General features: G+C 44.7%; 1 protein-coding gene across 1 annotated transcript in view; it reads right to left on the minus strand.

Annotated features, from left to right (window-relative positions):
• phldb1b (pleckstrin homology-like domain, family B, member 1b) overlaps window positions 1-16,017 on the minus strand; it is a 44,378-nt gene extending 28,361 nt beyond the window's left edge. The window contains exons 1-5 of the mRNA XM_068745410.1: window positions 15,982-16,017; window positions 15,205-15,306; window positions 13,685-13,808; window positions 12,265-12,435; window positions 2,324-2,449 (exon numbers count right to left, since the gene is read on the minus strand). Coding sequence (XP_068601511.1) covers window positions 2,324-2,449; window positions 12,265-12,435; window positions 13,685-13,808; window positions 15,205-15,306; window positions 15,982-16,017 — 559 coding nt within the window. The remainder of the gene's footprint in view (window positions 1-2,323; window positions 2,450-12,264; window positions 12,436-13,684; window positions 13,809-15,204; window positions 15,307-15,981) is intronic.
• Between the last annotated feature and the right edge of the window lie 1,261 nt (window positions 16,018-17,278).

The following is a 17,278-nucleotide window of genomic DNA, read 5'->3' on the forward strand; positions in this document are numbered from 1 at the left end:
ACCATGGGTGTGGTACAAACAGGTTTTATCTGAAGGCAAATAAGGAATGTATGACTGCTGACAAAAATGAATTCCTAAACAACGGAAAGCTTTAATTACTGGATCAGGAGGTCCACAGCAGCCAGCATGTCTGTGGTTCGACTGTCCCCCAGCCAGCGAAGCTACTAAAGACATTCTTCTTCAGACTGATCCAAGGATTGCTGCTACATCACACACACACACACACATACAAAGACACATGAACACACACACTGAAAACACACATATACACAGACACACAAACATACACAAACACACACACACACACACACAAAGATACACATGCAAAGACATGTTTATAGACATATATAAACATACAAACACACGTATTTGACACATATACACACACATATAAACATAAATACACATACACAAACACATAAACACAGATACACACACAGACACACTTAGGTTCTGTACACCTCGATGTTGAGGTTTCCATCCATTTCAATGGATGCTTTTATTGCCATTGTCCTCACAGTACAACGACGAAACAAGTTTGATGAGTGAAAATTGGGCCTCAGAAATCTCTCTCGCCGCCAACACAACTCTCATCTTCGAGAAGGTACCGAAAGCAGCAGTAACAATCACAATCAGCACCAAAACACACACACAGATATAGGAATGACACGCTGCACAGGACACGCGCTTGGATATTTTCAATTAGAAGAATGAACGAGGCCAACCTGAGAAATTGCCATTTATCTGTTCGAGAACAGACAAACCAGATAGGGTGTGTGTGTGTGTGCAGATGTGTGTAAAGTCGATAAGAGCCCCAGAACACTGTGGCCAGTCCTTGGAGTTGTTATGGCTAAGACATTGTGCTTTTCTTTCAAAATAAGGGAATTTCTAAGTGACCCCAACCCTTTTATTGAGCCGTTTTATTAAGCCGTTTATATATATATATATATAAACGGCTTAATAAAATCTTTTGACAAATTTGTCAAAAGAATTAACATACATTTATATATATGATCTTTATATATAATTACTTTTACTTTTAAATCTGGAATTTATTCCTATGCAAAATTCTGATGCATGTGTCTGATTGTATACTGTACTTACCCCACGCTTTAAACCCTGTTCCATATATGCAATGATGTGGCTAATTTATGTATTTTTATGGGCTACAAATGCCACCAATACATTTAGTCTCTTCACATCAGACCAATGAAATTATCAAACAAGTAACATAGAAATGAGACAATAAGAGGGACCGTGATGGTTAAACATTACGGAGATAACGTCAGAGAGACCAGACTTTGATGGTTTGGACATGTCCAGAGGAGAGACAGGAACTATATCGGTAGAAGGATGCTGAGGATGGAACTGCCAGGGAAGGAGAAGATACATGGACGTAGTGAGGGAGGACATGAGAGTGGCTGGTGTTGGGGAGGACGATGCAAAGGACAGGGTGAAGTGGAGAAAGATAGTTTTGATGTGGCGACGCCTCACGGGACAAGATGAAAGTGCAGTAGTAGTAGTGGAAGCAACATCAGGATGAGAAAAGTCGTAGATTTGTGTTAAACTTCATTAAAAACGCGAAAACAAGGATAAATGCCATTGTATCCGTAAATCTAAACGAAATGATCATAGTATTTCCTGTATTTATTGCTTCACAGAGATCGATATCGGGCATTCCGGATGAGGAGACAGAAAAACACAGCCCAAATGAGAGACACCTCAGTGGGAGGACGGCGTTAAATGTCACCAAACACACGGATACTACCAAGGACAGACAGGAGCTGGAAGTTATGATGGCAGAAGCGTTGCTCGCACTCTTGAACGCAAAGTTAAATACGCGTCTGGCGTGTGCCGACACATTCTCAGCAGTGCCCAAGGATATTTGCCTGGACTCTAAACAAAATTCAAACTTTTAACATAGAAGTCTCACAATCCTGAAAAGCCAAGTGCATCAAATATGACAGACTTGTCTTTGAAGGGTTAAGGCTGAAGCACAGTGAAGTACTGAATGGAGTACAGTCGTCCCACGTTTATCATGGGTGTTACGTTCCAGGACCCCCAACGATAGGTGAAAATCCGCAAAGTAGTGACAACATATTTATTTTATTATTGTTTCACTTATTTTTACCTTTAAGAACCGTCCCTGCACTGTTAGCCCACCCTCTACTGTATTATCCTTTCCCACACGCCTACAAATCAAACATACTGCAGAATACCGTGATACAGTGGAAAATCTGTGATATATAAATACTTATGAAAGAAAACCGGCAATACAGTGAAGCCGTGGAAGGTGAACCGCGATATAGCTGTAATAAAGTACCTGGAAAGAGTCTGTAGTCCCCAGTGGAGACACGTCCTCCCTGGGGCACGATGCTCTTCATCCTGATGGCTTCTTCAGGGTGGTTGAAGCGGAAGAAGGCCGATTGTCCAAAACACAGCATGCAGCCTGGAAAACAGCGGGTAGATTCAAATAAGAAAAACTACATTTCCATCAGAGTAATGTGTGCTGAGCCGTTAGCATATGCTGTGAGCAGTGATGGAGGGTTAACACTTTTTAAAAGGGGCTAATCATTTTTATTGTAAGTCTAAGCGACCAACGAGCAATGCTTAGCCGCTAAGATAAACCGTACAGAGGAGAGCAGAGCAGAAACCTCATTTAGTTGTAGGAGAGAAAGGCAATTCTATCAGTTAACACAGCTGAGCTGTCTGATGAGCCATTTGTCACACATCAGCAGAAAATTCCTCACATTAAAGAGATAAGATCTTGGACATGTCCAGAGGAGCGACAGGGACTATGTCGGTAGACGGATGCTGAGGATGGAGCTGCCAGGGAACAGGACTAGAGGTCGACCCAGGAGAAGAGACATGGACGTAGTGAGGGAGGACATGAGAGTGGCTGGTGTTGGGGAGGACGATGCAAAGGACAGGGTGAAGTGGAGAACGTTGATTTACTGTGGCGATCCCTCACGGAACAAACCGAAAGTCCAGTTGTAGTGTACAGTATGAGGTAGGATAATAAATGACTTACACCTGCAGTCATCTCATAGTCTCTTAGTTTCTATAAAGTCATCTGTATTTTTCACCATACGTTTCATTATGCGGCGTGAAGAAGCCAGACTGTAAAACGTCCATACCCATATTTTTTAGCGGCGGTAACATCATTTTTAACATAACTCTGCACAGTATTTTCCAAAGCAGAAACTGTTTCCGTTGATTTTTGGAAAGTGAGTGTACCATCAGTCCGGTCGTGAAAGGGAAAAAACATGAAACCCTTCATCAAGATGTTAATGCTGCGGTCTGCAGCGCCACGTCAGCTCAGCCAGCATGTCTTCACGGTCTTTCCATCAGCAACCGTCTGACTCACTTCACCGAGCTCCTATTTCGTCGAGATCAGGGGTCTCAAACTCGTGGCCCGATGAGATGATAATTTGCAAGCCAGCAGGATGATAGGAAAGTTTGTTAATGCGGCCCACAAAGTTTTTTTAATTGTTTATTCATTCAATGCTGTCTCAAGAATGTCCTTTGAGTATTAGATGGTCAAAAACGCTGAAAAAAGGATATAATGTTTTTTTTTATAGAAGCAACTTTATAAAAAAAAATCCTCCCAGTCAGAATGGTACTTTAGCATGTTGTGTGTTGAGCCATACGTAGTTTTCCTCTGTGCTGCGCCAGGGTCTCTCCGTACTGGGCGACATTTCCGCTCCCCATTATAGCCAGGTGTGTGTCGCTTCTCTTCCTGGTTAAAGGCTGGAGATGTTTGGCATGACTGAAGCATGTGCACCATCTGTGCACACTATTTCCAATTTGTGCAGCTGATCGTTAACATTACGGAGGAGCTGGCCAGACTGCTTGGGGTCCTGTTGGGCTGCTATTCCAGTCCCCACGTGTAATGCAGGTCCGTTATCTTCGCCTTGCAGTGAGGTTGCAGACGTGTGCGGGTCCGTTCACCGGCCAATACCGTTCCCTAATTGTCGCTGCTGTTTTCTACAGCAATGTTCTCCGTTGCTGCTCTACGCGTCCTGTGGGTTTCTTAATGCCAATTGCATCTGTTCGTGGTACTGCTTGTTGTTTTGTACCACGGACATGGTTGTACAACAGCAGTGAAGTGTGCAATAGGATTGACAGGGCAGTTTAGTGTAGAGGTGGGATGCACCAGGGATCAGCTCCGAGCCCCTTTTTGTTTGCAATGGTGATGGATAGACTAACAGATGAGGTGAGACAGGAAGCTCCTTGGAATATGATGTTTGCAGATGACATTGTGATCTGCAGTGAGAGCAGGTAGAGGAGAATTTAGAGAAGTGGAGGTCTGCTCTAGAAAAGAGAGGAATGAAGGTGAGCAGGAGTAAAACAGAGTACATGTGTGTACATGAGAAGGTCCCAGGGGGACAGTGCAGAGTGATGGAGAGAATGTGGAAAGGAAGTGAAGAATCGTTGGAAAGGGTGGAGGGAAGTATCAGGTGTGCTCTGTGATAGGAGAGTGTCAGCGAGGATGAAGGGAAAGGACTACAAGACAGTGGTGAGGACAGCCATGATGGACGGCTTAGAGACAGTGGTGAGGACAGCCATGATGGACGGCGGAGAGACAGTGTCTCTGAGGAAAAGACAGGAGGCGGAGCTAGAGGTGGAGGAGATGAAGATGCTGAGGTTCTCCTTGGGAGTGACCAGGTTGGATAGGATTAGAAATGAGACAATAAGAGGGACAGTGAAGGTTAGACATTTTGGAGACAAGGTCAGAGAGGACAGGCTTTGATGGTTTGGACATGTCCAGACGAGAGACAGGGACTATATCGGTAGAAGGATGCTGAGGATGGAACTGCCAGGGAACAGGGCTAGAGATCGACCCAGGAGAAGGTACATGGACGTAGTGAGGGAGGACATGAGAGTGGCTGGTGTTGGGGAGGACGATGCAAAGGACAGGGTGAAGTGGAGAAGGTTGATTTGCTGTGGCGACCCCTCACGGGACAAGCCGAAAGTATAGTTGTAGTGGTCAAGAAAAGCATGTAGCAAAACCGACCTTTAACTTAACCTTCTGAAGAAAATGAAAGGGTCTCACAAAGCAAAGCCATTAGCATCAAAACGAGGGCTGCAGCTGAGTAGATGATATTTTCTCAATCAATCCATCTGGTTAAAAGGCTTTCCTAAAGTCTGCTACTGCTGTTCTATGGATACAACTTAGCCCTCATCAATTCACCATTCAAAGCAATGCAGCTATTTATTATAAAGGATAAAGAGTCCCCTGCAATGAGGGGACTCTTTAGGGGCTGACAGACCATTAATCTCTGTTGTAGATGTATGTTTCTTTGAGGCCTGGAAGAGTTATCCAGTTCCCTGAAGACACGGCGATGCTCGAAACGGGCCATTTTTCATATTCAGTGTGGAAAATGTCAGGATCATACATCATGAAGTCTTTCATTAAGGAACACCCACAGTGTCGACACAAGAATGTGGTGATTCACTTTACAGATACAGGAATGAAAAATACCTGAAAAGTATCGTGAGCCAAATATTGTGTATCATATTATATTGCGGGATTAGTGTATCGCTACAGCCCTAATGGTAACGGTGGCGCATATGTGGCGATTTTAAAACTGTTGTCCAACCAGAGCAGGACATTTACAACTTAATATTTTTAAGAAGATTAAAAAGGAAGCGCGCCAGGTTTTTAGCCATGGCGTTTTGTTGGGCAGTAGCACCAACGTCTCTGCAAAGAAAATATAGGATACAGGTAGAATAGAGGCAAAGAAAATAAGATTTGGGTCCCTTCAGCCTGCAGTGTGAGCATAGCCTAAGTCAGGCATGGGCAAACCCAGGCCCGGGGGCCATATGCGGCCCGTTGATCTTTTTAATCCGGCCCGCCAAACTTGTCCAAATTATATCATTAAATAAAATTGTATTATAATTAAACCTCATTCATTTGACCTTTTCCCTGTAATGCTACCTGTAAAAGGCCAAATCCTTTAATGCAATAGCTTTCATGTGTCATTTATATTAGCTCACACAAATACTTCATCCATCTGTTCTCGGTCCGGCCCCTCTGTCAAATTTTAGAACCTATTGTGGCCCGCGAGTCAAAATGTTTGCCCACCCCTGGCCTAAGTTCTGCTTTATAGACATACAGTGGCTCTGTGGAAAAGCACATTATCCACAGAGCCTGTTATTACATCGCTCCCTCTGAATTCCACACTTGTTGTATTTAGGAAAACAAAGTTCAGTGTTTTCAGTTTCATGGTATTGAAAATTAATTCGTTTTCATTTTGAATCACCACTTAATGCTTCACTACTCTGTAGATGCTCTGACTTTAATTCAGTTAACGATAATTTCTTTTTATTTTACTGCAGTGCCACTGAAAAGCAACAAAGCACTGCAGACAAAGGGATGGTCAAAACTATGGCAAATGGTTGCTTTGGAAACCTGATGGTTTACAGCCTCAGCAAAGGCCAGAGAGTCAACCCCACCAGTTAACAGACTCGCATACCAGAGAATGATATGGTGCTGGGTTGAAAGGAGTACACTGAGGAAGAGGAGGAGGGGGGTGAGCCGAGGTCTAACCCTGCATTCCCACCATGCAGGAATAACCCGCCTGATAGATTGTAAGAAATGATCACATGCTGAAAGCAGAGTGATGCTGATGAGTTACCATGATGGGAGATGACCAAAAAACTGGATGCGTCTCTCTATTCTCAGCCTCAAATGTTTATATTAATAATTATTATATTCAACATTCCACTGAGTTTTACATGAAATCTATTCTGTTGTACTTCCGGCATATTTGCATCTCACTTCGTTGTAAAAACATTCTCTCATTCCTGATTTATGCCTTCCACCGGTTAACCATTTTTTATTTCTATTATTTTACATACTCCCCCTTGAACTGCCACCTTATCATGGTGTGGGAGTTTGACTGCCAGAATGATCCCAGGGACTATGTTGTCAGGGGGCTTTTTTTGCTCCTGGTAGGGGTTCCCATGGCAAACAGGTCCTGGGTTACAGGTCAGACGAGGGGCAGTTCATAAGCTCCTATGAAATAAATAAATAAAACAAGGGAGGGAGGGAGGTTGAGAGGTGCTGTCTAGATATAGTCGGACTCACCTCCACCCACAGTTTAGGCTCTGGAACCAAACCCCTCCATAGGGCTGGTATTGCCCACAGTGAGATGTGGTGGGCTGGTGTGGGCTTGTGTTGGAGTTTACATCAGATGTCTATGATTATAACAGCTGACACACTCCTCCAGTATCTGAATGCAGTATGGAGAATTGCAAAATTCAAAAGGATTGAAACCAAGCCAATCCATCTTTAGAGTCAAGAATGATGCAGCAACTTAGTATATCTAATCAGGCGCCTGCTGGAGTTACAGACATGAGGCATTTACTTCCACACTACAGAATTCATCCTTCAACATACTGGACTTCGCTAGAACCTTTAAAATGCAGCATGATCATCTCCATCCATGCCAGATGCAGCACCCAGCAGCTGCTGCCTCCATCTCAGCAGCATGTCAGAGGCTGGTTAGCGCTCGTCTGAACAGATGTTCCCTTCCATGCCTCCCACTCCCACCCCTTTACTCATACACCCCTGCTGATAAACATGCTCCCTTTGACAGAAGGCTGCAGGCCTGAACGGCGTGACAATTACCTGTAGATGTGCAATTGTAGTCTTTTTATTAATGTAAAGTGTCACGATAATCAGTTCATTTTCAAGTCTTGAACTTTTTATTGGAAGTAAAGAAAGTTTTCTTTACTCCAAACCCTTCACCATTCCCTAGCAATAGAACCTGGATGGACTCAATACAGGAAACCATAATGGACAGACATTTTAAGCACTTTATTTAACTTTAGATGAAATAAAATTCAACATTGACTTTGAATTTTCTGGGAATAAATTTTAGTTCCTGAAAACAACTGTCATGTTTAGAGGTTGAGGTTCTGTAACTGTGTGCAAAAATTAGATTTAGATGTTTGGCTGTTACATAGTTGATAGTTGATAGTTGCTAAGGTGACAGGCCTATGAGTGGCTTTTGGAGATCATTCTCCCATCATTCAGTGTTATCTTAATTTTCTTGTGTGCTTGAGGTTTTTTTAGTCGCAGTGCATTTGCTGCTGTTCCGCAGTAACCAGTCAGACACATTTCCTTGACCTCAGTGCTGTCAGAGGATGCCTGGTCAGAGACAACATGCAGGAAGACCCGCTGACCCGCTGACTGAGCGCCAGCTGCTACCAGCTCTGGGATCCACATCCCATTCATAGAGGCCCGTTTGAAGAGGGTCTCCCCCCAGATTCCTCACATCCTCTCCCTACAGTGAGGCGGACAGTGACGTGCAGTCAGGGGAGGCAGTGCCTGTCCCTGTGTCATCATAAAAAACAAATAATGATTAAAAAAAAAAACATTTGCTAATATTTGTCCACTGATCTGTGACAGAAATGTTATTATTGTATGACCAATCGTTTGTATTGGCAATATCGCTGAATTTGTGTATTTTTTATAGTGTAGGTCATGTATTTCATGTAACATATTAGTATTGCTTATCTGTGTGTAAAGAATGCTGATAAGGGATATAAAACATAACCAGTAGACAATATGCAAGCAGCCAAGTTGGTGAATTTATGCTACTCTGTAGAATTCACATATAATACAGTATTTGTAAATCTGACTTTGAAAGAGTCAAGGCCTCCTCAGCCACGAACCTCACCGCACGTCACTGGAGGCGGCCACAGTCTGTCAGAGACAGATGACGCAGCATTGGAGCGTGAATGAGCTGCAGCACAGTTCTGGTTCCGGATTTGAGCTGATAGTCTTAGAAGTCAGGGTCTAGGAGTACTCAGAATATGCAATGTGCGTGAAAGGAAATCTCTATTCTATTCCAGTGGCCAGCCCTGGTTTGGTCACATTGGCAAACAGGAATAGCAGTGTAATAGTAGACAGACAAAGTGAGGTCCGCTCATGCCAGGCTGGATTTACAGACCTGTATATGTTTGTAGTCTATAAACAGAAGTCACATGCAGGAAGCGCTCAGAGTCCGAGCATTGACTGTCTGTACACAGCAACAGGCTCCCGATCCATGTGTGACACACCAACATTTACTGTCTCACATTTATCTATATTTTGGTGTTGGGGCCAAACTGAGGAAAAATAATGGAGATTTCAAGAACGAACCCAGAATATTACAAGAATTCATAATATCGTAATATTAGAATAACATCATAAAATTAAGCCAAGAAAACTTTATTTACATCGTGTCAATTCTCAACATTAATTGAAATATGTGTGAGGAAATACATTCCATTTTTTTCTTTACTTAAATTACAACTTAATGACTGTTTCCATAAGGCTATTTTATTTCAACACCATGACGTTAATATAATAAGTATCTTATTGCAATATTATGAATGCATTATGACTTCTTACGTGTAAATTACACATTTTCTTCTTGAAATGTCTTGTGGATTAAGACCCCAATCCTTTATAATGGGCTCATCTTGAAAGGAGATATCAGAAATAACTAATTCAGCTCGCAATCAGCCCCACTGTCAACTTCAGTGACAGGAAGCCAAAGTGAGTTAGCAGTGAAGGAGCCAACACCTCCTCCTCTTCCTCCTCCTCCTCCTCTGAAACCAGGCCAACCCAGAACTAATGCTCGTCCACAACACGCAGTTGACTGATGAGACACAGAAGTTCTATTCATTGGATTTCTAAAGAGAGCCAAACGAGCCGATAGAACACTTTATCTAAAATAAGAGAGCTCTAGTTGCTCCTCGAGCAACAAATAGTTAACCCGGCAGAGGCACAAGACAGCTCCGTCCAACACTCTGGAGAACTTTAACGACACCAGACACCAAAGCCCATTCAGGTCGGTACAAGCCACCGGGTCCAGCTCGTAGAACAGGAGCGACTTTACTTACTTTAATTCCGGTGAACGTTCGTCAACTATCCCTCCGACGTTTTCATGTCTCCTCCTTCACATCCAGACACGTGCAACGGGGGGCGTTTCGGGCTCAAATCCCGACTGGGGTTTGGTGTGATAGTTAACCTGATACACGGGATGTGTTCAGCAGATCGACGCTCGGAGCGGCCGCTGGTCCCACCTATTAAAACTCGGATTAACCGACGGGTGCGTCGTGAGATCTCAGTTCGCTGAAGCCGGCGCGACCTGCGCTTATTGTCTCCCCAGGGCGTCAGGACGCTACCCAACAGGGGCTCCAGCAAGAAACAGCTGGTTCACACACAGACATCCCCCGAGGGGAGGGCTGTCAGAGGGGGGAGAGGGAGGACAGGGAAGAGAGACAGGCTGTCAAAGAAGGGGAAAAACTGAGAGGGGAATTAAATGAGGACGACAAGACAGGTAGGCAATCAGAGAAGATGGACAGAACCCAGGAAGAACGGAGGAGGAATAATGTACTGTCAAAGAGGATGGGGAGAAATTAAGGAGAGAGGAGGAAGAGGGTGAGACACAGGCTGTTAGAAAGGAGGGAAATAAACTACAGAGCGTTTACTATACTGTAAGAGGCTGTACTAGTATATAGTAGACCGTAGTCAATGGTATAGTACACTGTAGGAGACTATACTAGACTGTAGTAGACAGTACTAGACTGTAGTAGACAGTACTAGACTGTAGTAGACTGTCCCAGGCTGTACTAGGCTATAGTAGACTGTGCTCGACTGTAGTACACTGTAGTAGACAGTACTCGACTCTCGTAGATTGCAGTAGAACACCAAAGATTTCCAAACAATGAGTAAATATATGTTCTTTCTATCAATTGTAGCCAAGACAAGTCAGACTCTTGAGCTGCCTTAAAATGAATGTGAAACACACCAACATCCAGTCATGACTCAGTATGATGCATCATTTCCATCCATCCGTCACTGGCCCACGTACCACTGAAATGTACCGCCCCCTGTTACTCACCTAATGTGTGTAGCTCATGGGCGTTGTTGGTAACACATTGTGTAACCAGTAATGTCTGCTCCACCTCCTGCCATAAATCTGGCTCGACATCACGACCGGAACTGTTTCCTGATAACAGCTCCTCCAGGGTCAAGAAAATGAATTCTGGTTTACCATCAAAACTCGCTCTTTGACCTAAAACCCCCCCCCTCATGGGCCAGAGTGGTGTCTGTCTGGGGTAGAGAGGCAGTATAAATAGCCCCATGTCCCTGCTCAGGTTACACAGCCAGGGTTACACAGCCAAGACTGACTGACAAAATACACAAGTTCCTCAGCGATACATCTCAAAGTCACGTAGGACATAGGAAACAATATGCAGAGGGCATTTAGGCAGGTGCAACGTTATCGTGTGTGTATTTCCTGATTGCCTTTTGTATAGATAAGTTCTTATCGACTCCCCAGCAGCAATGTGAGTCACCAGGAGAAGAGTCCCGTATTGCATAATGCGCTGAGCGCCCTCCGAGGCTCTGATGTAAACGTTGTCATCACAATTACATGGCTTACAGTGTGACTTCCCCTCTGGTTGGCTTAATCAGCACTTGCCCTGATTGGGCTATAAAAAATATACCTGTTAGTGAATTTAACCCTTTAAAGGCCGCCCCATGAAGTAATCGTCAGAACACTCTTAGGTCTTAAGGTCTTAAGGTTGTTTTCACACTGCAACAAGAGGACTCTAACCCTAACCCTAACCCTTCTGACAAACCCCCCCCCCCTCCGAAAAAAACATACATTTTTATCTAAGTGCTCTAATTTATGTAAATTTTGCAAAATCCAGAATTTCTTTATTGGAAAATGCAGATGCATGTGTTGGCTTATACATATCAGCGATTTGTGAAGTAGAAGTCTCAAAATGCTGAAAGACCATGTGTATCAAATATGATACGTTTGGCAATAAAGGGTTAAACTACTCACCAGTGGTTCCAAACTTCCACACTCACTCATTTGTCCCAAATGAAACCCTAACCCTTGCCTCAGAACTGAAATGTCATCCTCTATGAAAATCCTTATTTGCCTCCACATGATAGCACGATAACCCGGGTTAAGCTCCACCCACACTCTTCTAGATTCAGAATGAATCCATCTCTCTTTCTTCAGTGTCCGAACATCTCAGCACATTAAAGCTTTTATTTTCAGGCTATTGTTCGACTGACGACTATTTAAAACCATGCCTTCCATTGTATGAACCTGCTTTCACCCCGTTATCAGGGGCTGATCTATGATTAGCAGTGAATGAGCTCATCCACATCAGCAGGCAGTTGGGATTTCCAGTCAGTCCAGCAGAAAGCAGCGCACCACGACAGACGCAGGCAGTGATTCCCACCTTGTGACAGACGGACAGCTTGCTGGACCTGGAGCCCGTCGACAGCACAGAGGTTCCCACAAGGGTGCAAGGTGACGGCCCCTGAACTGTTCTCTATGTAGCAGTGCTGGGCAGCCACTCCTGGGCCCTGGATGCTAATGTCCATGGCAGCATGACCCAGCGTGGTCCTTCCTGAAGAAGGAAGAAATGGCAGCAACATTAGCGAGTGTGGGCTTAGATCGGTATGTAAAAATCTCCATCCCCAGTGGAATTTACACAAAAGAAGAAAGGGAATCTTACATACACTGTCTCCAGACATACAGGCAGACAGATAGACAGACAGACAGAGATCGGCGGGTAGACAGACAGATCAGCATCTTAACTGTCCGACCAAAAGATCATCAGACATAAACAAAGACAGAGAGAAAGAAATAATAAGTCAGGCCACCAGTGTGTGTGTGCGTGTGTGTGTGTGTGTGTGTGTGTGTGTGTGTGTGTGTGTGTGTGTGTGTGTGCGTGTGCGTGTGTGTGTCTGTGTGTGTGTGTGCCTATACATCCATGTTCTTGTTCTACAGTCGCTTTATCCTGCTTGCGGGCCCCGAGTGTTGCTGAAGCCTATCCCACCTGAGTACAGGCAAGAGGCTGGCTGCACCCCGGATGCATCGCCAGCGCATTGCAGGGCCACACATAGACAGACGACTCATGCACACACTCACACCTACAGACAATTTGGAATGGTCAATTCGCAGCAGCACAGTGGCACAGTGGCGCAGTGGGTAGCGCTGTTGCCTCACAGCAGCGGGGTCTCAAATTCTCATGTTCAAATCCAACTTTGGGTTTGGGGAATTTCTGTGAGGAGTTTACATGTTCTCCCCGCGTATCGGCGTGGGTTCTCTCCGGGGTTCTCCAACTTCCTCCCTCCACCGAAAACACGCAACGTCGGTGAATTGAAGATGATAAATTGCTGGTAGTTTGGGGACGAGAGGTGGAAATAAGCATCTAATTGTGTCTGTTTGTACTTTGTATTGTATGCATAATGACAAATAATAAAATATATAGATTTGTTCCTATTTTTTGCAATAACCCGGTACAATGCATCGCTCCTTAGTGGTTAATGTTCATTGTATACTGTCCCTATATAAAAAAGTAAATACCTAACTGACTAACTAACCTAAATTGCATGTTTTTGGAGGTGCGAGGAAACTGGAGAAGCCAGAGAATTATTGCGCAGAAACGGAAACAATATACAAACTCTGCACAGATATAGGAATCGAACTGGAGGAGGAGTCTGCGGTGAGGGTAGTCCTGGAAATCCCTGCTGGGACTGTTGCCTCGGCGACCCGGCCCCAGATACGATGGATGGATGGATGTTGTAAGACATTAAACAGCGTTAACGATGCGCAGAGGAACTGTTGGGCTGGTGATGGCGTAGGTGCCTCACCCTCAGGCAGCGGCAGCAGGGTAACGGCTGTACTCAGTCGTCCACTACCAAGGCTGACCAGGTGGGGGCGCTCTGCCTGGAACGTCAGCCCCCTCCTGCTCTCAGTCAGGTCCAGTGAAGTGCTCTGCAGGGAAAGGTGACAAACAGATGGTGACTGGTGATAATGAAACAAACATCTGTGGTTCCGGGGATGTTCTCAAAGGGTAGCAGCAACACCTTTGTTGTTTTAGGACAATTACAGTTGGAATTTCAGACTGTAAAGCGGGGGTCTCAAAGTCGCGGCCACTTGTGGTCCGTGGGATGATAATTTGCTGCCCACAGGATCACAAAGACGAAGAGTCAACTGGACTCACTGTATGTGTGCATAGAACAAATCACTGATTGGATGAACCAAGATTTCCTTCAATTAAATCATATTGAAGGAAATTAAAACTGAGATTATTCCTTTTGCTAACAAAGAGAAAAGGACTGCTGTTAATAATGAGTCCCCACCCCGTCTCTAGAGACCAAAGACCAAGTCCGGAACCTAGTCATGCTGATTGACTCGGATCCGACATTTAGTCGTCACATCAAGTCAAGACCAGGAGATCTCCTGACTGGGCTCCCCCAAAAAGAGCATTAAACAACGGCAGCTTATCCAGAACTCTGCAGTTCAAGTGTTGAACAAAAACCTGAACGAAAAGATCAGAACACATCTATTCAGTTTTTAAATCTTTACACTGCCTCCTAGCGAGCTATGGGATAGATTTAGAAGTTTTGCTGCTGGTTGATGCATCAGTAAATGGGTTAAACCCAGAATAAGTTAATTAACCTGACAGAGCTCTGAGATCAATAGACTCAGGTAAGATAGTCGAGCCCACAGTTCAAACGTAACACGGTGAAGCAGCATTTAGCTTTGATGCTGCACACAAATGGAACAAAGGTCCCAGCGAACTGAGATCAGCACCATCGGTTCGGACTTTTAGATCCAGGTTAAAGACTTACCTGTGTGCTATGTGCTTTTGGGTGAGATGTTTTTAAAGCACTGAAAATTTAAAACTTGCACCATTTATTTGACTGTAAATTATAATTTTATCCATCCATCCATCTTCTTGTATGCACATAAGAAAACACTCCACACAAACATGACCCCCTCCTCAGTGCCTGAGAGAATTGTTAGGCTCAGCCGGGAATCTCAGATGTTGAACCTGCAGGTCTGTTTCATTAATGGATGCCATGGAGGAAGTGTCTCTGCTGCAGCTTGACCTGCTGCCTCGTCTGCTGGACCTCCAGCTAAATGTTCACATCCATGGGAGTTCCCAGAAGCCTGTGTGCCAACATTGAGCACAATGGAAACCCTCAATGAAAGCTTTAACTGTGTGACTGACTCCACACTGGAAACCAACTGACTTACAGACATACAGACGGTTTCTGTGAAGAACAGTAAGTTCTGTTTATGACTCACTCCCCCTCCCCCCCCCCCTCTTTCCTCCCTCCCTCACACCCTCTATCTCTCAGTGCTCCACAACACACACATTCACCTGTAACAACTCCTGCCAGGTTTGCTGTCCAGTCCCCGGCATGTTCCTGTTCAGGTCCATGTCCACTGAGATGTCCTCGGCTCCCTGAGACACATGAAGATCCTGAAGGAGGAAAGGACACTGGTTGAGTGTACGAGTGTACGAGCTCATTTCTGCAGGAAAACACAGCATTAAAAGTGCTTTTGTCTTTATTGCAGGAATTAATCGCAGGGCCGCACATGGACAACCATTCACGCGCACACTCACACCTACGGATAATTTTAGCGCAACCAGTTTGGCTGAGTTGCATGCTTTTGGTGGTGACAGGAAACTGGAGAACCCCGAGAGAACCCACGCACACACGGGGAGAACATACAAACTCCGCAGTCCGCACAGATGGGAATCGAACCCGGTACCTTCTTGCGCTTGCTTGTGAGCAAACAGAAAGCCACACAGGAGAAGTCAGAGCAAATCATTAGAACAATGAAGGGGAACTGGAGAGAACCCGCCGTCATTCACATGAGAAGAGGTGAGATTGTGAACCCTCGGGACAACGACACACTACTCCATATTTCCTTTTCTGATAGACCTGAAAGGATTCTGAAGAGTCAGCCCCAGGAAATCAAACTCAAAACAGCCGCAAAATAACAATAAACTAGCCGGGGAGGGGGGGGGGGAGTATTTGAGACCTAGACAAGTCCAGTTCTCTTACTCACGCAGAGAGCCTTCATCTTCTCTGATGATGAAGGCTGATTACCTTATTATTATTATTATGATCACTGATTGACGGCTGATTACCTTCCTCCAGTTGTCCAGGAAATACATAGCATCCATAGCAAAGCCCCGCTACGTTCTTCTGACTCCTACCTCGTGGTAGCGGAGCCAGCTGCAGATTCTTTGTGTGGATCTTCCTCACCTCTTTTCAGGAGGACCTGTTGCTGCTTGCTCCTCTGATCTCAGGCCTGCATTCCTGACTGGCGGCACCAGATAACAGTGTGAGCGTGTGCGTGTGAGGGTGAGGAGGGGGATTCAAATAACAGAACGCGAAGAGGAGGAAGACAGCGTGATGACTGAAAAATACAGGTTGGCATTCAGTGGGGGGGCACCTTTCTGGCATCAACACCAAACTTGAGCTGCGTTTGTGACGTTTAAAGGATGCCTTAATGTGGTGCCGAGGGAGAGAGAGACCTTTGCTTCAGCCAACAATCAAGGTCTTCTTAGCGAGAAAGCTTCTCTGTGTGGCTCCAGAAATGCATATTTTGAACAACATGCAAATGAATAATAGGTGTAGTGAACTATAGGTGTTTTTAGGAAAACAGCTATTTTTTTTAACTATAATTCAGAGTTTTAGAAACTAAAGCCTGCCTTAAGCACGATTAAAATATCCAAATGGAAGGTGAAACACATGTTTTCCACATATGAAGCATAAAGGCACAGTGACACAGTTTGTTCTGCGGATAACATTGACCAACAAGCTTCGCATGTTTTAGGAAAATAATCTCAAGAGGAATCTACTGTGGTAGTAAAGTCAGCGGTTAACTCTATTCTGCTATTTATTCACGTTACATATTTAAGTTTTTCTGATTTGTGTCTACTGTTTTGTGTTGTGCATCATCATATGATCAAATTTGAGGCTTCAGAATGCTCCAATGACCCACGGCATCGCTTTGTGACAGGTCAAAGTTAAACTGTTTCAGAAAAAGTCATGGCTCAAAGCTGCAAATAATCGGTTTGAATGAACACTTGAACCAACCTGTTCCACGTCTGAACGAGAACAGATGGAGTCTGCTGCTGCAGGCAGAATGCTGTGTTGAGATGTTTTATGTTCACAGCAGAAAAATGTGGCGAGGATTTGAAAGGAATGGACACCTGGCTGGTTTGGAGGGACTGTGTGTGCAAACAACAGCACAAACGCTGGTAAAAACAAACACGCCTCTCGTTCCAATCCACTTGGCCTGGCAGCTCTGTGCTCCAGGCTGGAACACCTGTAAATGGACTGCACTTATAAAGCGCTTTTTCCACCTTTCCGGTGCTCAAAGCGCTTTACATGAGGCCTCACGGCCAGGTCGCATTTATCCGACCTACACGCCACTGA

The sequence above is a fragment of the Brachionichthys hirsutus genome, chromosome 11 (genome assembly GCF_040956055.1).
Source record: "Brachionichthys hirsutus isolate HB-005 chromosome 11, CSIRO-AGI_Bhir_v1, whole genome shotgun sequence".
Taxonomy (NCBI): domain Eukaryota; kingdom Metazoa; phylum Chordata; class Actinopteri; order Lophiiformes; family Brachionichthyidae; genus Brachionichthys; species Brachionichthys hirsutus.